General features: G+C 39.5%; 1 protein-coding gene across 1 annotated transcript in view; it reads right to left on the bottom strand.

Moving 5' to 3' along the window:
• Positions 1 to 19,070, bottom strand: part of LOC139938147 (pre-mRNA-processing-splicing factor 8) — a 41,377-nt gene that overhangs the window by 8,691 nt on the left and 13,616 nt on the right. The window contains exons 17-36 of the mRNA XM_071933528.1: positions 18,822 to 18,985; positions 17,878 to 18,004; positions 17,387 to 17,579; positions 16,387 to 16,574; positions 15,858 to 16,022; positions 15,328 to 15,401; positions 14,378 to 14,524; positions 13,427 to 13,637; positions 12,322 to 12,438; positions 11,297 to 11,544; positions 9,441 to 9,620; positions 7,871 to 8,006; positions 7,081 to 7,250; positions 6,330 to 6,459; positions 5,669 to 5,815; positions 4,877 to 5,037; positions 3,921 to 4,112; positions 2,998 to 3,235; positions 1,483 to 1,725; positions 565 to 738 (exon numbers count right to left, since the gene is read on the bottom strand). Coding sequence (XP_071789629.1) covers positions 565 to 738; positions 1,483 to 1,725; positions 2,998 to 3,235; positions 3,921 to 4,112; positions 4,877 to 5,037; positions 5,669 to 5,815; positions 6,330 to 6,459; positions 7,081 to 7,250; positions 7,871 to 8,006; positions 9,441 to 9,620; positions 11,297 to 11,544; positions 12,322 to 12,438; positions 13,427 to 13,637; positions 14,378 to 14,524; positions 15,328 to 15,401; positions 15,858 to 16,022; positions 16,387 to 16,574; positions 17,387 to 17,579; positions 17,878 to 18,004; positions 18,822 to 18,985 — 3,405 coding nt within the window. The remainder of the gene's footprint in view (positions 1 to 564; positions 739 to 1,482; positions 1,726 to 2,997; positions 3,236 to 3,920; positions 4,113 to 4,876; positions 5,038 to 5,668; positions 5,816 to 6,329; positions 6,460 to 7,080; positions 7,251 to 7,870; positions 8,007 to 9,440; positions 9,621 to 11,296; positions 11,545 to 12,321; positions 12,439 to 13,426; positions 13,638 to 14,377; positions 14,525 to 15,327; positions 15,402 to 15,857; positions 16,023 to 16,386; positions 16,575 to 17,386; positions 17,580 to 17,877; positions 18,005 to 18,821; positions 18,986 to 19,070) is intronic.

The following is a 19,070-nucleotide window of genomic DNA, read 5'->3' as shown; positions in this document are numbered from 1 at the left end:
ATAAATTTACGGCTTTAACGTAAACCACTGGATCTTCTAATCAGGGAAAGGGGGGGGGGGTTGAAACTCAACAGCAAATCTCTCACATACAAAAATTGATTTTATGTCTGAGATTAAGAATTGCACAAATCAAGAAATATATTGAGTTCTCACAAGGTTCTGATTAGAACTTGTTCCACTGTTTATCTGCCACCTGTGATTCAGTAACAAGACAACAATACTTACTCAATCAGCGGTTAGCTTGGTAAGAATTGAACGAGGCATGATATTTGGCCCTTGGAAAAAGGTAAGAAAGGGCTGACCTCCATGTATATTATTTTTTTCGTAGACTTTTCCAAATTTTTGGTGATTTTTCTGAGAACCCCCAAAATTGGTTATTAGACTTAGGTAGGAAGAATATCATCCCTGTTGAACCAGCCTTGTGATTCAAGTCCCGCAGTCTACCTACTGAACTACGGTGGAGGTTGAGGGTGGTGGGGGGGGGGGATTGTATCGAAAATCTGCATAGCATCAGTCCCCGACGATTTACCCCAAAGAGTGCGTGGATTCATTATCGCTACTTACCGTGTAGGATGAGATGGTCTTGAGCCAGTCGTCATACAGATTGAATAATACCATCTGGGGCTCGGTAGCCTTCAAGATCAAGTCTCCAAACTTCTCTACCTTCAGGCAGGCCTGGAACGGCAGCTGCAACTCACTGCCCTTGATCACGATGTTAGGGAAATCCAACAAATGCACCTAGAGAAAACATGGGGAGCAATTTTGGTTAGGGAAATCCAACAAATGCACCTAGAGAAATGAAGGGGGAATGATTTTGGTTAGGGAAATCTTAACAAATGCACCTAAAGAAAACAGGGGGAGTGATTTTGGTTAGGGAAATCTAACAAATGCACCTAAAGAAAACAGGGGGAGTGATTTTGGTTAGGGAAATCCAACAAATGCACCTAGAGAAACGGAGGGGGAATGATTTTGGTTAGGGAAATCTTAACAAATGCACCTAAAGAAAACAGGGGGAGTGATTTTGGTTAGGGAAATCCAACAAATGCACCTAGAGAAACGGAGGGGAATGATTTTGATTAATAGGAGAACAGAACATTGCTTTATACATCTGAACTCCAATAGACTCATTATTCTAACGTGCTCAAAACATTGTTCTGTTGTTACAAAAGTTTTTGAAATTTACAAAATCAAAAACTTCAGGTTTTTTTTGTCACAGATTGTCTACAATTGTGAAAATGTCTCAATTTTTTTTTTTACAAAAGGGCATTTATGAATGGGATTTTATGAATGGGAATAAATGAGTACTGACTCAATCTTAAATGACTGTTTAAAACCTTGCAGGGGCGTGACCAAAATAAAGGCCCTGGCCTTTGGCTTGGGTCTTTGATCACACGGCCACCACCCTGCAAGTTTAAACAGCCGTTTAAGAACTCGCCGTTTACTCTTTTATTCCCTTAAAAAAAATACATAATAAATAAATACCTCAAGTGGATCCAACATGCCCTTTCTTGTGACGATAATCTGCTTGGGTTGTTCCTCCACCGGGAGGGATCGAATCAAAGCAGCGACCTCCTCGGCTGTCTTCCACTTGGCCAGCTGACCGAGACGTTTCTGTCCGGCCCAGACCGAGGTGTGGATGATCTTCAAGAAGAGCTGACCGGTACGAGGGTTGAAGATGAAGATGGCGCCGTTGATCGGCTTGGTGGTCAAGTTACCCTCAAAGGTCTGCATCAAAAATATGTTTGTTTATATTTAAAGGCAGTTGACACTATTGGTAATTGTCAAAGACTAGCCTTCACAGTTGGTGTATCTCAACATATGCATAAAATAACAAACCTGTAAATTGAGCTCAATCGGTCTTCGAACTTGCGAGATAATAATGAAAGAATAAAACACCCTTGTCACACGAAGTTGTGTGCGTTTAGATGGTTGCTTTCGAGACCTCAAGTTCTAAATCTGAGGTCTCGAAATCAAATTTGTGGAAAAATTACTTGTTTCTCAAAAACTACATCACTTCAGAGGGAGCTGTTTTTCACAATGTTTTATACCATCAACCTCTCCCCATTACTCGTCACCAAGAAAGGTTTTATGCTAATAATTATTTTGAGTAATTACCAATAGTGTCCACTGCCTTTAAAGGCACTGGACACTATTGGTAATGACTCAAAATCATTTTTAGCATAACAGTTATTTTTGAGTAATGGAGAGCTGTTGATAGTATAAAACATTGTGAGAAACGGCTCCCTCTAAAAGAGGTGATTTCTCATCCAAATAAGACTTTTGAATGAAAGCACACATAATTGTGCAACAAGGGTGTTTTTTCGTGAATTGTTTTCTTGTAACTTCGATGACCAATTGAGTCAAAATTTTTACAGATTTGTTATTTTGTAATTTTAACAGCAGAAAGTTTATGGAAACGGAGATTAAGCCTGTGGTCAAAGCATGTATCAGGTTGATTCCAGGATGGCAAGTCACTGTGACAGACACAGCCATCCAACGATGCAAAGCACTGATCAATTACTGTAGCATTGATTATACGAACAGACAAGTCATGTACAAAACACCTGCCTGCAGATACCATACAATGCATAATGAACTATCCATGTCCATCAATGAAAATTATAATAATAATAAAAATAATAACAATTTTTGTTTAGCACCCTTTCCTAGTTATGTCTGAACAAGTACGATAACTCCTGAGCTTCTAATAAAAAACTTGCTTCGCGGTAGAGAATTTAATAACAAGAAGTCCCCTCTATCCGCTAAGCAAAAGTAGAAGTTCCAGCCAACCCTCCGCCTAGGTAGTAGTTAATGTAAAGCAGGACAGTTCTTGAGAACTGAGAAGTCTCCCAAATTCCGAAGAATCTATTCTGCGGTAGTAGTTCATATAGCATAACAAAGTCTCAAAAGAATACAATCTACTAAGAAAGTAAATACACACATCGCATTACCGCAAACCAAATATACACCAAATGCTAGACTTTAGCAAGCACCCACCTTATGGATGGTGACTCTGTAGACGTTGGTATCGTCCACAAACCAGATGATCTGATTGGAGAAGAGCTCTCCGTAGTTCTGAGATGACAGGTACGGCTCAGTAGGCTCGGAGGAGTACAACTGGAGACCCTTGCGGATTCTCTCTCGGAGGACGTACAGCGCCGGGTTGGCCTTCATTATCTTGGCCATGGCTTGCTGGATCAAGGGCTTGCATCCTGGGAACCAATTACCAAAGGCACTGAAAACAAAGAACCAGAGTTGTTAAAGGCAAAGTATACTTTGGGTTTTAGGGACCATTTGTGAAAACTTAATTTCAAAAGGTGGTAGAGTTTCTGAGATATTGTCGAAAGTCTGAATCGATTATGTCCCTGCAGCAAGAATTATCCATAGCTGGAATACACGATCTGAGAAATGTTTCATGCAGGAATGTTTCTCAAATTGAAAGCTTTTTTAATCCCTCTCTCTTAAACCCCATCCCTTTGAAGGGAAGTGTTTCTCAAAGTATTATACATTACCAATAGCTGCAGTGCTTCTTTTTTTGTGTTATTTAATTTTTGGTATATTTTTTGAAGGTACACCCTCCCTTTAAGAGAAACCTTTACCCAAGGAAAGAACATTTGATGGGTTTGGGGCTGGTTCTGCTGAACTTAATCAATTTAAAAACATTCAACTTCCACAACTTCGCTACGATTTTTATTTATTTGGACCAAGATTATTGCTTACCTGACTTTTTAAACACTTGATTATGCTACCAGACAACACCAGAGCTTGGGTTCCAGTGACCCTGACCGCTCTGCCATGACACACAACAAGTGTCATGCATATTTTTGCTAAGAGGAATGTTTCCTTTGCACTTTTTTTCTGCTTGCAGCAGCTCAAATAAATTGGGAGTAGTGCAATAACCAAACAGTCAGAAATCTCACCTGTGTAGGTTATAAGCCAAGTCAATGGCCACCAATAGTCCAGTTGGTGATGGGTAGATACTCATGTTGTCTGTGGTGTAGTCCAGGAATTTAGCCCTGGAGTATCGTTCAATGTCGTGGGAATCGTAGTCACCCCATCGGAGCTGGACATCCAGCCAGTACTTCTGGGTGGTGCTGCTGTCCATTGTATCTCTGCACGTGGAAACAAAGGAGTTTTTGTGAAGGCATATGTTGTTTTCCGTATTATTAACTTATTAAAGGTTTTATACAGGATTGTAATAGAGTGTCATGGCTGAATAGACTGATCCATTAAGCTCCGCCCCATTGCGTATTGACCAATCACAACGCAATGAAGGTCCAACACTAAGGTCCGACATGCGCGTGCGTATGCTTGGCGCGCGCGGCAGAGTTGTGCAGAAAGGCATTGGAGAGCCCCACATGTCCTTGCTCACATGTGCGTTGTGGGCGGAGCCTACTGGATCGGTCTATTGTAAAAGCATCGAATTCAAGTTCTGGTGGTTAATTCATCGGAATGTGGGTTCGGGTCTCGGTCATGACACTTGTGTCCTTGAGCAAGATACTTTGCTATAATTGCTTCTCTTCATCCAGGGGTAGGGTAGCGGTTGATATTGTGTATGAAAAAGACCCTTGAAGCATACGGATGCCCAGGTTGTCTACTCCCCAGGGAGCCAAGAAGGATTAAAGGAATGTCAAGCGCATTGATACTGTTATTGTAAAATGTGCTATATAGGAACTTGTTATTATTAATATGAGAGCTGTTTCCTGTAATACGCATAAAATAACCAACCTGTGAAAATTTGGGCTATATCTGTTGTGCGAGTGAGGAGAAAATTGTGAAAACACATTGTCCTTAACTTTCGTTTTTAAAACCGAAATCAGATTTTGCATCTTAATTCAGAAAACAGTATGGAAATTCTGATCCTTGAGATACGTACTTGGAATCAGCGAGCAGCGATGGGCGAGACACGTTCCACTTGTAGGAGGCAAAGAGGAGGATGTCGGCGCAGGAGCTGTTCATCTTGTAAGACTTCCTGGGATGAATCGTCTCCTTCTGGACCGTCTCAATCTCTAGAGCATCAAGCTCTTGATCAAACACCTGGGACGAGGAAGACGAGAGGATGCTTTAAAGACACTGGACATAGTTACTCAAAATAATTGTTAGCATCAAAACTTACTTGGTATTAAAGGCAATGATATGGTCTTTTTAAAATGGTTGTTTAACTTTTTAACTTTTTGCCAGCTTTCTGTATCTAGATTCCTTAAATTATTTTACTGTGTAACACTCTGATTTGTATAAATTTTGTCTGGTCTAGATTTTTTTGTTTGTAATTGTTCTTTTCCAGCCCCTTGAGGCTGATTCTTTCTGCTATTGTTTTTGCACTTTTATAAATTTCTCTTTATTATTATTATTATTATGGTAAACGGCTCCCTCTGAGGTAACGTAGTTTTTGAGAAAGAAGTATTTTCTCCCTCAAATATTAAAAGACTTACCGTGCAAGCGCTAAACTCCTGCCCTAGCTGTGTAAGCGAAAATCACCTAGTTAACATGGAATGCCTGGAATTCCCTTTCAGCGCAAGTGCCGATTCTTTGCTTACAGTAAGCAGAACAATGAAATTGAACCCAGACCTCCCGGAACAGACTACCAGACATTCTGCCTACTATAGCGGCACAAAATAACAGGGTTTACTTTTAATGTTGTGAAATATTTGATCTAGGTGTGCCTCACCTGACACAAGTCCATGACGATGCTCTCGTGAATCTTCTGCCATAAATGAGCTCTGAATATCTGGATGAGTGAGATCTTGAGGGTTGGGATCTTGCCGTGCATGAAGATACCGGTTAGATCAAGCTGCACCTGGAAACCAACGTATACCTGCAGGATACCAAAGTAAATTTCAAAGACATTTATTTCCATGCTTTAGAGATTGGTTGGATGGAGGTGAAAATTCCTGAGAGTGGCTTTTGAGTCTGGTTCCCTTATTCTAGAATCAGATCCTCCCAGATATTACAATTCAGGAGGTTTACAGATTCTGTGCATCACCAGAAATACAAAACTACAGGTTTGGACACTAGTGTGGACTACTTCTTTCTCACTGTGGTTCACTTGCCTATCATGTCTGCCATTTTGGGACTCAAAATGTGCACAAAGGAAATGACCCCCCAAAATGGTGGAAACAATTTGTGGAGGTGCAGTGCACATTCCAAGGGGAAATACATGATTTACCAGATAACTAGTAATAATTACTTCTTAATATCTAGACCATGCAAAGCTTCAAACAACACGGAGCATGATCACCGTTTAGTTTTTCAGATTCTTTCTCATCAAAAGAAGATTCTGTTGGATTCAGAATTGTTTGTCTTTCATGAACAAATTGGTGAGAACTTACGTTGGCCCTGTTGATGGTTGGTGACCACCAGAGTGTGAAGCGTCGATTGGGGATCTGATTCAGACCGGACCGCTGGGCGTTGGTCAGCTTCTTGTACTTCATGGATTCCTCAAATCCACTCGCCTTCTCCCTGTAAAAAATAAAATCAATCACGATGTCAACAAAGAAAAGAAAACAACAATAACCATACGATTGAATAACCCCTGAACAGTATAGACCATACCGGCTAAAATGTACCTTTTCATCCCTTTTTTTCAGACTCCCTTGTGTCTCTATGAGAGAACTCTGCAGTTTTTAATAGAGTGAATTCCTGGAGATTACACCTATAAAAGTTCACCACAAAAACGCCATTAAAAACTTGAGTAATTAGCGCACAAGCGTTGCAAGGTCATGGCAATTTTTTTCAAATTCACTCGGTGTGCCGTGTTTTTATGTAAAAAAGTTGCCTTTCAACCACAATTCTCACCACATGTTGTGAGTGAAACATGCTGTATGAGAGTCCTTTTAAACAGGGGCAATTTCGAAGTAGCAATCTGCTGGATCTTAACTTCGGTCTGAAGTCATAGTTTTGTTCAAATTATTGAGAAGAATGTCCACAAACAGGTCTGCTAACTAACTGTAAGTTATGAATTTTCTTTTTCTTGGGTGCAATTACTAAAGGTGTACTCTCCCTGAATATACCCTCCCTGAATTCATATAAAAGTTTCATCCCTGACTGACGCGAAAAACAAATCAGTTTCCTAAACCTTACCAGAAGAGACCCTCCCATGTAGGGAAGTACGTCCCCTTGAATAGAGTATGCTCCAGGATACCCTCCACACCACCCAGGGCTTGGATCATGTCAGTACGGTAATTATTCAGATTCCATAGTTTGCCGTCATGACGCTGGTGAGTCCACCAGAAGGGATTCTGCTTCAGGACCTAGGATTAAAAAAATAAATAATTGAGGATTGTTTTAACCTTTGATGACACCCTCTGGATATATGCTTACTCCATCATTTTGTTTCCAGTAGTTTTGTTTTACAATTGCGTGTCATATTTGTGTGTGTGTGAACATAACTCCTTTCAAACAGTCAAGCCATCTGTGGAAGAAATGATTGACTTCAGTCAGGGGTGGCTATAAGCCAAAAGCTAAGATATTTATTTTCAGTTCCTGTAAGAATTCTTTAAGGGCCTGTCATCAATTTGTTTTCTTCTTCAAAGAATCAACCCAAGAAAATTTGATGATGCTATTTTGCTAGGTCCAAACAGTGAACTTTTCAACATTTTAAAACGTTTTTTATTTTTGTTGGTGTTGTGAAGTACACACAATTTGTTTTATAAACAGACTGTTCAAGAAAGTACAATGACATCATCGATTGTTGTAATAATATTTGGTACTAATGTAGCACACATATCCTAGTATCTAGATCAATGCACTTGACACAGGCTTAGCAAATTTGTGCACTTTGCAGTTGTTCCATATTAAAATCCTTACCTTATGGACCAATATTAAAGATGTAGCTAACACCCCGAAGGGATAGAGCAGTTAAGAATCTTACCTGGTACTGTTTGAAGTCTGTACGCACCCTCCAGCCCTTGTCATAGGCCAGGGTGTGTCTGTCCTTCTGGAAGAGGGTGTTGATGCGAGGGATACCACGATCCCACGAATCCTCAAGATCTTCTAGGGTCAACCGTCTGAAGGTGAAGAAATTAAACAAGAATGAGAATAAGAAGAGTGAACATCTGTTTATCTGTCTCTTCAGAGTGAACTCTGCCCATACAATTTTGAATTCAATCTACAATGTATGTTTGTTCACTAAAAGGTTGTGTTTGTCTGTCTTCTCTTACCTATTCTGTGCATTTGCCTCTTGTCTCTTCAGTGCCCATACTGTCTATGCAATGTCTGTTTGTCCACTCACATATTGTTAGTGTGTTTGTCTGTCTTCTCTTATTTATTCTGTGCATTTGCCTCTTGTCTCTTCAGTGCCCATACTGTCTGAGTAATGTCTGTTTGTCCACTCACATATTGTTTGAGTGTTTGTCTGTCTTCTCTTATCTATTATGTGCATTTGCCTCTTGTCTCTTCAGTGCCCATACTGTCTGTGAGTCCATCAATTCAATATGCGATGTCTGTTTGTCCACTAACATATTGTTTGTGTGTTTGTCTGTCTTCTCTTACCTATTCTGTGCATTTGCCTCTTGTCTCTTCAGTGCCCATACTGTCTGTGTAATGTCTGTTTGTCCACTCACATATTGTTTGTGTGTTTGTCTGTCTTCTCTTATCTATTATGTGCATTTGCCTCTTGTCTCTTCAGTGCCCATACTGTCTGTGAGTCCATCAATTCAATATGCGATGTCTGTTTGTCCACTAACATATTGTTAGTGTGTTTGTCTGTCTTCTCTTACCTATTCTGTGCATTTGCCTCTTGTCTCTTCAGTGCCCATACTGTCTATGCAATGTCTGTTTGTCCACTCACATATTGTTTGTGTGTTTGTTTGTGTGTTTGTTTGTCTGCTCTTACCTATTCTGTGCATTTGTCTGTCTGTTTGTATTTCTGTCTGCTCTTACCTATTCTGTGCATTTGTCTGTCTGTATTTCTGTCTGCTCTTACCTATTCTGTGCATTTGTCTGTCTGTTTGTATTTCTGTCTGCTCTTACCTATTCTGTGCATTTGTCTGTCTGTTTGTATTTCTGTCTGCTCTTACCTATTCTGTGCATTTGCCTGTCTGTTTGTATTTCTGTCTGCTCTTACCTATTCTGTGCATTTGTCTGTCTGTTTGTATTTCTGTCTGCTCTTACCTATTCTGTGCATTTGTGTGTCTGTTTGTATTTCTGTCTGCTCTTACCTATTCTGTGCATTTGTCTGTCTGTTTGTATGTATGTCTGCTCTTACCTATTCTGTACATTTGTCTGTCTGTTTGTATTTCTTTCTGCTCTTCCCTATTCTGTGCATTTGTCTGTCTGTTTGTATTTCTGTCTGCTCTTACCTATTTTGTGCATTTGTCTGTCTGTTTGTATTTCTGTTTGCTCTTACCTATTCTGTGCATTTGTTTGTCTGTTTGTATTTCTATCTGCTCTTACCTATTCTGTACATTTGTCTGTCTGTTTGTATTTCTTTCTTCTCTTACCTATTCTGTGCATTGGCCTCTTGTCTCTTCAGGGCGTACTCTGCCCACACTCTCTGCGAATCGATAAACTCACTCTCCCACGGCTGGATGTAACGATACAAATTTGGAATCAGCTGGTCCTCGTCGTGGCTCATACCGGAACGGAAATGAGTGATGCCGACGTCTGTCTGCTTAGACCACCTAGTCGAGAATACAAATTTGCGATTTAGTTTCTAAGGGTACAATTGTCAATTCCGGTTCTTCTCAGAACCAATATTTCTTACAAGAGACTCATGTGCATGACTTGTACCTGGTTGTTATTCCTACACGGAATTTGGGTTTGGTCTTGTACCAGGTTGATTCCAGGATGGCAAGTCACTGTGACAGACGCAGCCATCCAACGATGCAAAGCACTGATCAATTACTGTAGCATTGATTATACGAACAGACAAGTCATGAACAAAACACCTGCCTGCAGATACCATACAATGCATAATTAACTATTTATGTCCATCATTAAAAAATACATCGAGAAATTAAAACATACACAAGGCCTTCAGCAGCTGGACTCAGATGCTGGAACTCCCTACCTCTCAAAATTCGTACTTGCAACCCCATTCATCAATTTAAACGTAAACCTCAAGACAAACCTATTTATTTTCATCTTAAGGTTCCTGTCTACAACAATGTTCCTCTCAAAATAAATTTGACTATCGAGCCCCTCTTTTAGGACACTGGACACCATTGGTAATTGTCAAAGACCAGTCTTCTCACTTGGTGTATCTCAACATATGCATAAAATAACAAACCTGTGAAAATTTGAACCCAATTGGTCGTCAAAGTTGCGAGATAATAATGGGAAAAAAAAAAAACTCTGTCACACAAAGTTGTGTGCTTTCAGATGCTTGATTTCGAGATCTCAAAATCTAATTCTGAGGTCTCAAAATCAAATTCAAATATTTTACCGGAAAATGAGTTCTCTCTCGAAACCTATGTTTACTTCAAACGGAGCCGTTTCATACAATGTTTTATACTATCAACAGCTATCCATTGCTCATTACCAAGTAAGTTTTTATGCTAACAATTATTATGAGTAATTGCAAATAGAGTCCACTGCCTTTAAAGGTAAAGTATACACCTTTGGCTTTTGGAAATGTTCAATTGTTTAAATCCTATATTCCATTTCAAAAGGTGGTCTCGTTTTTTTTTTGAGATATTGCTGAAAATCCAGAGAGGTAAAGTCCACGCAAGAAGGATATTCCCCAATAAGAATACGCAATCTGAGAAAGGTTATGTGGCAACGCTTCTCAGATTCAAATTTCGGGGCATAAAAACTTAAAACCTGTTTACATAACCACATTCTTTCAAAGTGAAATGTTTCTCAAAATGCTTTAAACTATCAAAAGCTGCTGTACTTCTAACAAAGTAAGTTTTTATAAGAGCGATTACCAAACGTATACCTTCCCTTAGAACATTCATTGTGAATTTCATAACTCGTAAAGCCATTGGACACTGCTATATAAAATAACAAACCTGTGAAAATTTAGGCTCAATTGGAGTCGGGAGAAAATAATGGGAAAACCCACCTTTGTTTCCGCACGTTTCGCCGTGTCATGACATGTGTTTAAAATAAATCCGTAATTCTCAATAACGAGAATTGATAATTGTTTTAATGTTTTCTCAAAAAGTAAAGCATTTCATGGAGTAATATTTCAAGAGAAGTCTTTCAACATTACCTTCTGTTAACCCTGTAAATTATTTGTAAATCTGTTAACTTTTTTTTTTTTCTGTTCCGAAAGTGTATAATGGCTTTAAAACATTCTTTGTGAATTCTAAAACTAACACTCTTGCGGAAAAGAAGCTGATTGACAAAATACCTGAGATCTGACTGAGGAATGAGGACGTGTCCCATCGACAGCATACCCAGTCCACCCAGCTCCTTAGGGGTGTAGAAGACGACCGGCGGGAACCGACTGGGCATCTTGGAGTTCAACCCAATCTTGATTCTAGTCTGGATCTTATTCTCACACTTAACCAGGAGATCCAAGAGCTCCTGGGTGTTGACGACCGCCTCGCGGTAGTACGTCATCAGGCCAATGAGGGCAGTGTTCCACTTGTTGACGATCTGAAAAGAGTAACAAATGTCGGCTTTCATTTGCTTTGGTTATACTCTTGGTATGATGAATGAAGTTATTTGGGTTGAGCAAAGAAAGATTACTAGAGTAGGATTTGAACCAACTATCTCCGGATTAACGTGCCGCTGTCATAGGGAAATCTGTCCCCGGAGATTCTGTCCCAAAAATTAACGTAGGCTGGACGGAGTTGATTCAAAAGAGGGATCGTAGGATGAGATTGGTACCAAGGAACGAAAACGCGTGTGAATTCGCCGCCATCATTATACCACGTGTGCGTGGAATTCATGCTGCCGGATGTGACAAAAGTAAGCAGAAAAATAAAAATACAACTGTTTCAAATAGTTTTTTTTTTTTTTTATTCAACTTTTTATCAACACATTAAATTTGAAATATATTAAAATGTAAAATGGAACTCATATTACGCGTGTGAATTCGCCGCCATCATTATACCACGTGTGCGTGGAATTCATGCTGCCGGATGTGACAAAAGTAAGCAGAAAAATAAAAATACAACTGTTTCAAATAGTTTTTTTTTTTTTTTATTCAACTTTTTATCAACACATTAAATTTGAAATATATTAAAATGTAAAATGGAACTCATATTTCTTAATTTTTTTTAAAAAAGGGTCGGATTTTCAAAATAAAAAAGGTCGGATTTTCGACAAGGTCGGAAGAATCTCATCCCTGGGGGTCTTAAATTTGGATAGTTCAATTTAAGACTTTTAATTTGTTATCAGGGATCTGCAGAAACCCTGCTAACCGCTTACCTTAGTAAAGGTGGTAGAGCCCGACGCCATTAGGATTTGTCTGACTCTGTTATGGAATCTCTGCATGGATTCCTCATCTACCCTCAAGAAGCACTGGGCAGTACGTTCCTTGGTCACCTGGAGGTTACAAAAGGTCAAAGGTTAAAACACAGAAGACTAACCTAGCCATAGTTATCAACTGGGCCTAGTTTCACAGCTCTGCTTAATGAGGAATTCTGCGCTCTACTTAATTTCGTGGTAAACAGATTCGAAACACTAGGCCCCGATCTCTTGCATACACCGCCGGAACAAAAAATGGCAAGAAACCAGCAAAGATGATAATAAGCGACATGGTATTCTGTCTGGCAATTTTATTCTGGTAAGCACATTTTTTTTTTGTGCTTAATAGCTAATATTCATTCTTTTAAAGCAGCTTCATGAAACTCATACCTGGTCCCAGCTAGGAGCTGAACCTTAATTGATTTTATTCTTGTATCAGGTTGATTCCAGGATGGCAAGTCACTGTGACAGACACAGCCATCCAACGATGCAAAGCACTGATCAATTACTGTAGCATTGATTATACGAACAGACAAGTCATGTACAAAACACTAGCCTGCAGATACCATACAATGCATAATAAACCATTTACGTCGATCATTACTGTTTTATTTTAGATAACAAGATTTACTTAAATTAAGTAAGGAGTTATTTAAGGTTTGAAAACGAAAAATTCCTCCAGGAAAAAGATTTTGCACATAAGGTCAAATAGCCAGTACTTTAACAAACAAAGTCATGGAAAATCAAACAGGCTTTTCTCTTCCAGAGCTTCACCTCTGTGAATCCCAAACCCCAGGGTCTTGCAAACGGGTTTGGTTTCCACAGTTTTTAAACATTTTCTTGATCATACAAAGGGTATGTTGGGGAGGGGGTCACAGACCACGAATGACTTTAAAAGGTTTGCAAAATGTTGATATGTACATTAATTTTGAAATGAAAAATGTTGATAAATTCCACTTTGTGAGAAGGTTCCTCAAAAGTAGTACTCTCTTTTTCACAACATGAAAAATCATGAAAACTTTAAAGAGTCCTGAATAAATAAACAACACTTTCGCTTCTCCCTCACCTCATTCTGCAAGTTCCAGATCCCATCCTTGTGGGTGAATTCCTCCGATGTGGTTCGACACTTGGGGAGGATGCGACACTCAAATCCAGACATGTTGAAGAGGAGGTTGGGGTTGTCCTTGCTGTAGACAGAGACGAAGCTCTGCTCCCACTGGAAGGTGGTGATCGAACGAGGCAGACGGTTCTTCATGTCCCAGAAGACTGCTCGGCCACTGGGAAGATGAAGAAATCGAGAAAATTTGAAGGTTGGGAAAATTTTCAGAGAAGAGGAAGGTGCAGACTTGATAACAAATATTGTTATATTCGGTTTGGTCTTGTATCAGGTTGATTCCAGGATGGCAAGTCACTGTGACAGACACAGCCATCCAACGATGCAAAGCACTGATCAATTACTGTAGCATTGATTATACGAACAGACAAGTCATGTACAAAACACCTGCCTGCAGATACCATACAATGCACTAAACATTTCTTTCATTATGTTGGAAAAATTCATGAATTCTTTGAATGTCGCAATTTTTTTTTGTCGCTTACTATTGAGTCACTGTGTACATAACTGGAAGATATACTAAGAAAAGTGAAGTTATCACTCTAAAAATAAGAAAGTTTTCCGTTTTAGATGCGGGAGGAAAAACCTCAGAGAATTATTCTAGAAAAAACCTATGCAGTCAGGCAGAGACTGAAAATCCAAGCCACATAATGCCCCCAGTGGGATTTGAACCTGGGTCCAAGAGGTGGAAGGGCAAGGAAAGATACCACTATACTCCAACCTGAAAGCCCAAGTTAAAACTTCCCTTAAGACGATCAGAGCATACTGATAGAAACATCGAGTCGCTAACCACTGGTTCTTTTCAGAACCAACAGATATTCACATGGTGTTACCGCAAACCTTCCTTAGTTAAAATTGTCCCTGTGTGCCAAGGCCCTTTAAATACCACGGTTAACTACTCACAGATTGACATCGTGTTTCATGAGTCTCATGCGTGCATCTCTCGGCCAGCATTTCTTGTTGTTATAGCCCACGATGTTCTCATTGTTGGGGTCGGGGTGCTCAGTCAGGTAACGCTGGATCAGATCACGAGCCTCTTCAGCTGTGAACCTATTCAAAAAAACATCATCAAGTTATAAGAATCCAGTGTAACTGAATGAGTGAATTTAAAATAACTTAGGGTCAAAGAGGGGTTCACAGAGGTTAAAGACAGGGGAAGAAATCACTGAGCCAACCTCTCTTTTTTTAGGGGGGGGAGGGAGGGGTAAATTTGCAGAAGTTTGTCTAGGATCGATTGTCAAAAAGTTTTTGTTGCTTATGGAATGATCGAAGGTGTTGAAATAAATTTCAGCGCTTCTGACAATATACGTGCCCCACCGGAATTTTGCCACAGACCATAGTTTGGAATACATTGCATTAAAGGCAGTGGACACTATTGGTAATTACTCAAAATAATTATTAGCATAAAACCTTACTTGGTAACGAGTAATGGGGAGAGATTGGTAGTCTAAAACATTGTGAGAAATGGCTCCCTCTGAAGTGGAGTAGTTTTCGAGAAAGAAGTAATTTTCCACGAATTTGATTTCGAGACCTCAAGTTTAGAACTTGAGGTCTCAAAACCAAGCATCTGAAAGCACACAACTTCGTGTGACAATGGTGTTTTTTTCTTTCATAGTTATCTCGCACATCTGACGACCAATCGAGCTCAAATTTTCGCAGGTTTGTTATTTTATGCATATGTTGAGATAAGTGAGGAGTGAGGAGACTGGTCTTTGACAATTACCAATAGTGTCCACTGGCTTTACGTGACAAAACTTGAAGGACTGGTCAACAAGAATTCAAATTCTTTCATTTAGGAAAAAACAAGATAAGAATTGTCAATTTCGAATTGATGAGATGATGCCATTACTTACCTGAAGAATATGTGAACTCTGTCAATGTATCTGGAATACAGTCTGATCGGATGGCTGGTTTCCGTGGCAACATCCTACAGACACAAGCCAACATCAATTACAAGTTTAGTTGGAACAAAGCTAAAAGCTTTTATCAATAAAACGTGGGATTATTTATTTAAAGAAGAAATATTACAGATGATCGCAAATAACGAATGCTTTTGTTTAAACTAAATATAAAAAATTAAAACAGAGGCCAAATTGTGGCTGAAATTACAAAAGCTTCATACAAAAAATAATTTATAAAACTAAAAGAACAACCAACCTTTGTTTTTGTTTCATTTGTTGCTTCAAAAATGTTTTTTGTTGTAAATGAACTTTAAAAAGCTTTAAAGACTATTATCTGTTACTTGAAAATTGTCGCTCACTGTTGAAGTTTTATTTATTTATTTATTTATTTATTTATTTATTTATTATTGTTATTTTTTATTTATTTATTTTTTTTTGGGGGGGAAGGAGGGTGGTCGTGATTCTTTAAAATTTTGTTTTACCTGGAACTGCAAGAAGTCATTTGGCATCTGTGGGGCACCGACCATCTCACTGGCTCTATGCAGACCCAATCCTAAGAGGTCAAGTACCAGACCGTAGTACTGTACAATGAAGGAAGCAAACTGCAGTCCTCTGATGATGCCATAGGAGTTGGTGTGATTCATGTCCTATAGAGTAGGAGGGAAGACAAAAATGTATTAAACAAAATTAACACAAACCCTTCAAAACAGATGAAACAATAGGGCCACGTTCCTAGGAAAAAATGTCCCTCAAATCTTAGTCATCCATCAGTGGTTTCTGTCCCTGCCTTCAACCTCCTGCTTTCTACCTGCAAAAAAAAAAAAAAAAACCCACCTTGGCACAGAACCTTGCATGTGGACTTGGTTTTCAGTCCCTACTTTACTGTGTGGGTTTTCCCTATTCAGGTTCTCCTCTCACATCTAAAACTAAACAGATCTTGTTTCATAAAAATTCATCCTCTAAAAAAAATTGCAAACAATTTTCCAAAAATTTTGACTTTCCAATATGTACCTTGTAGTTGATGACGACGTTGTTCTTAGCCGTCATGTAATCAGCGATGTTATGATCAACGATAAGACGCAAGAGCCGATTGAGCAACGTCAGATCAATCTTCTCGTACATCTTCTCAAAGCGTGATTCCATCATGACGTTACATTCTCCTTCGGATGTGTCCCATACGTCCTGTAGGTTGTTGATGCCTAGAGACAAAAGTTTGACGATGTTTGAATCTCGTTGGCTTCAGAAAACAATTGCTGAATTTGCCAAACGAAAGTAAAAGCCAATGGTCCATTCCAAAATCCTTAACAAATATAATCATTCGGGTGGGATTCGAACCTATGACCTTTTACATTGATCTAGTTTGATCTAATTCTTGTATCAGGTTGATTCCAGGATGGCAAGTCACTGTGACAGACACAGCCATCCAACGATGCAAAGCACTGATCAATTACTGTAGCATTGATTATACGAACAGACAAGTCATGTACAAAACACCTGCCTGCAGATACCATACAATGCATTTATAGTAAAATCTTTAAAAAAACAAGTATTTTGAAGTTCTGAAATTCAGTAAAAATGTCTTTTCAACTTAATAGATCTTCTGTTTAGGCTTGTTAATCCGTTCTTTCCGTGCAGAAATCTTCGGCCATCAAATGGTCGACTGAAGACTTTATTTTGCACAATATATCAAACTACAGCCTTAGGGCTGAGGGTGGGCTCTCTGTTTTTTGTAAAATCTTTACGGAAATTTGGCAACAGATTTCAGTGCTTATTTACAGTTTAACTGATAACCGGTTAAACGTCCTGCCATCGTCTCCACCAAACTCTTTTTTAGGACTCAGAACAAGTTAAGTTCCATATCCGTAGACGTTAGGACGCATTGAACCCATCCTAAGTTAGGATGAGTTACTCGCCGTAATTCGAGACTGGATTTATCCTAGCGTTTCTTGAAATCGGCTGCTGATCCTTTTGGAAGGACCCCTAACTCTGACTAACAATCTTAATGACCCACCTTGACACCACTTGTAGACCAGCAGTGGAGGAGGCTCGGTATCGGCTGGCTTGATCCATGGAGGGAACAGCCTCCTCTTGTCTGCCTCATACCACAGGTACTGATCCAGGTAAGCATCCGTGATCTTCTCTAGAGGTTCCACATCGTACACTGGGATGAGGTGACTGTAGAGATCCATGAACTCAATGCCGACCTGTTGGGATCAAGGGTACGAATTATTAAGAAAGTTTAGTTGTTAGTTTTGTACTGGGATAAGGAACATACATGTTATTTGTATTTACCCTTACAACGGTGCGTATTAAGCACTATATAGTCAGTACTTTCCAAGCTCGGTGGTCTAGTGGTAGGACATCTGCTCTAGCAATGCAAAGGTCATGGATTTGAATCCCACCCTAGTGATTTGCCTGTGGTCTTTTTTCAAAGAGCTCGGGAAAATACTGAGAAGGGTTGATGAGGGGAAGGGGGGGAGGTTGGTGAGGGGGTAAGTTTACCTCTTTGAAGGCTCTCTGTGTGAGTAGATGACGCTTGATACGACTGAGTGCCTCGTGAGGGTTATCATATGCCTGTTCAATTAAGCCTAACTCCTCCCTCTGGGACTGGTTCAACCGACTCTTAACACTGTGAAGAATAAAACGAAACTCAAAAGTCCTCAGTCAAAACAAAAAATACATGCAGAAATGCAGAGTCGGAGTGGCTTACAAAGGTTTTTATACAAAAGGCTGTTCAATCAAACCGAACTACTCCCTCTGGGACTGGTTAAACCGACTCTTTACACTGTTAAGAATAAAAACACAACTCGTAAGTCCTCATTAAAAAAAAAATTCCTGCAGAAATACAGTTAAGTCCGGGTGGCTTATTAAGGTTTGAGTGGCTTACAAAGGTTATTATACAAATGGCTATTCAATCAAGCCTAACTACTCCCTCTGGGACTGGTTCAACCGACTCTCAACACTGTCAACAATAAAAACACAATTCAAAATTGCTTAAATTCTTGTATCAGGTTGATTCCAGGATGGCAAGTCACTGTGACAGACACAGCCATCCAACGATGCAAAGCACTGATCAATTACTGTAGCATTGATTATACGAACAGACAAGTCATGTACAAAACACCTGCCTGCAGATACCATACAATGCATAATAAACTCTTTGAGATATAATCCTACAAATTTTGAGAACACATTTCTTTTCCACTCCATGGATGTTCGGTTCAGAGGTCGTTGGTTCAAATCCCTCTCTAGTAAATGTTTATTTGTTCAACCCCAAATTGTTTAAAATTTACCAAGTCAGTTTCCCATATAGTTTATTGATATTTGAAATAATGGCTGCTGCTTCCCAGGTTGAATCGCAAACGTGGGTATGAGAACCAACAAAATTCCCAGAGAATATATTCTCAAAAAAGTTTGGGTTGAAGGAATTTTTGTTTTCTTTTGACCTGTATGCCTCCTTGAGTCTCTCCAGAGCCAGGATGAGCAGCTTGGTGTCATGCTTGTAAGACAGAGGCGGGAATGGGATCGGGGAGAAACGACGACTCTCCAACCAATGGACAGTGGTAGTGTAGATGGCGACGGCCTCCTCTGCTGTGATGTATGGACCATCCTGAAAAACAAGTTAAAGTAATCGCACAACATTGGTAAACAGTATTGTCCAGAGGCCCACACTTCGTGTATCACAACTTAAATAT

This window comes from Asterias amurensis, chromosome 6 (assembly GCF_032118995.1).
Source record: "Asterias amurensis chromosome 6, ASM3211899v1".
NCBI classification, from domain to species: domain Eukaryota; kingdom Metazoa; phylum Echinodermata; class Asteroidea; order Forcipulatida; family Asteriidae; genus Asterias; species Asterias amurensis.
Note: the sequence above shows the minus strand (reverse complement) of the source record. Positions and strands in the feature narration are given on the sequence as shown.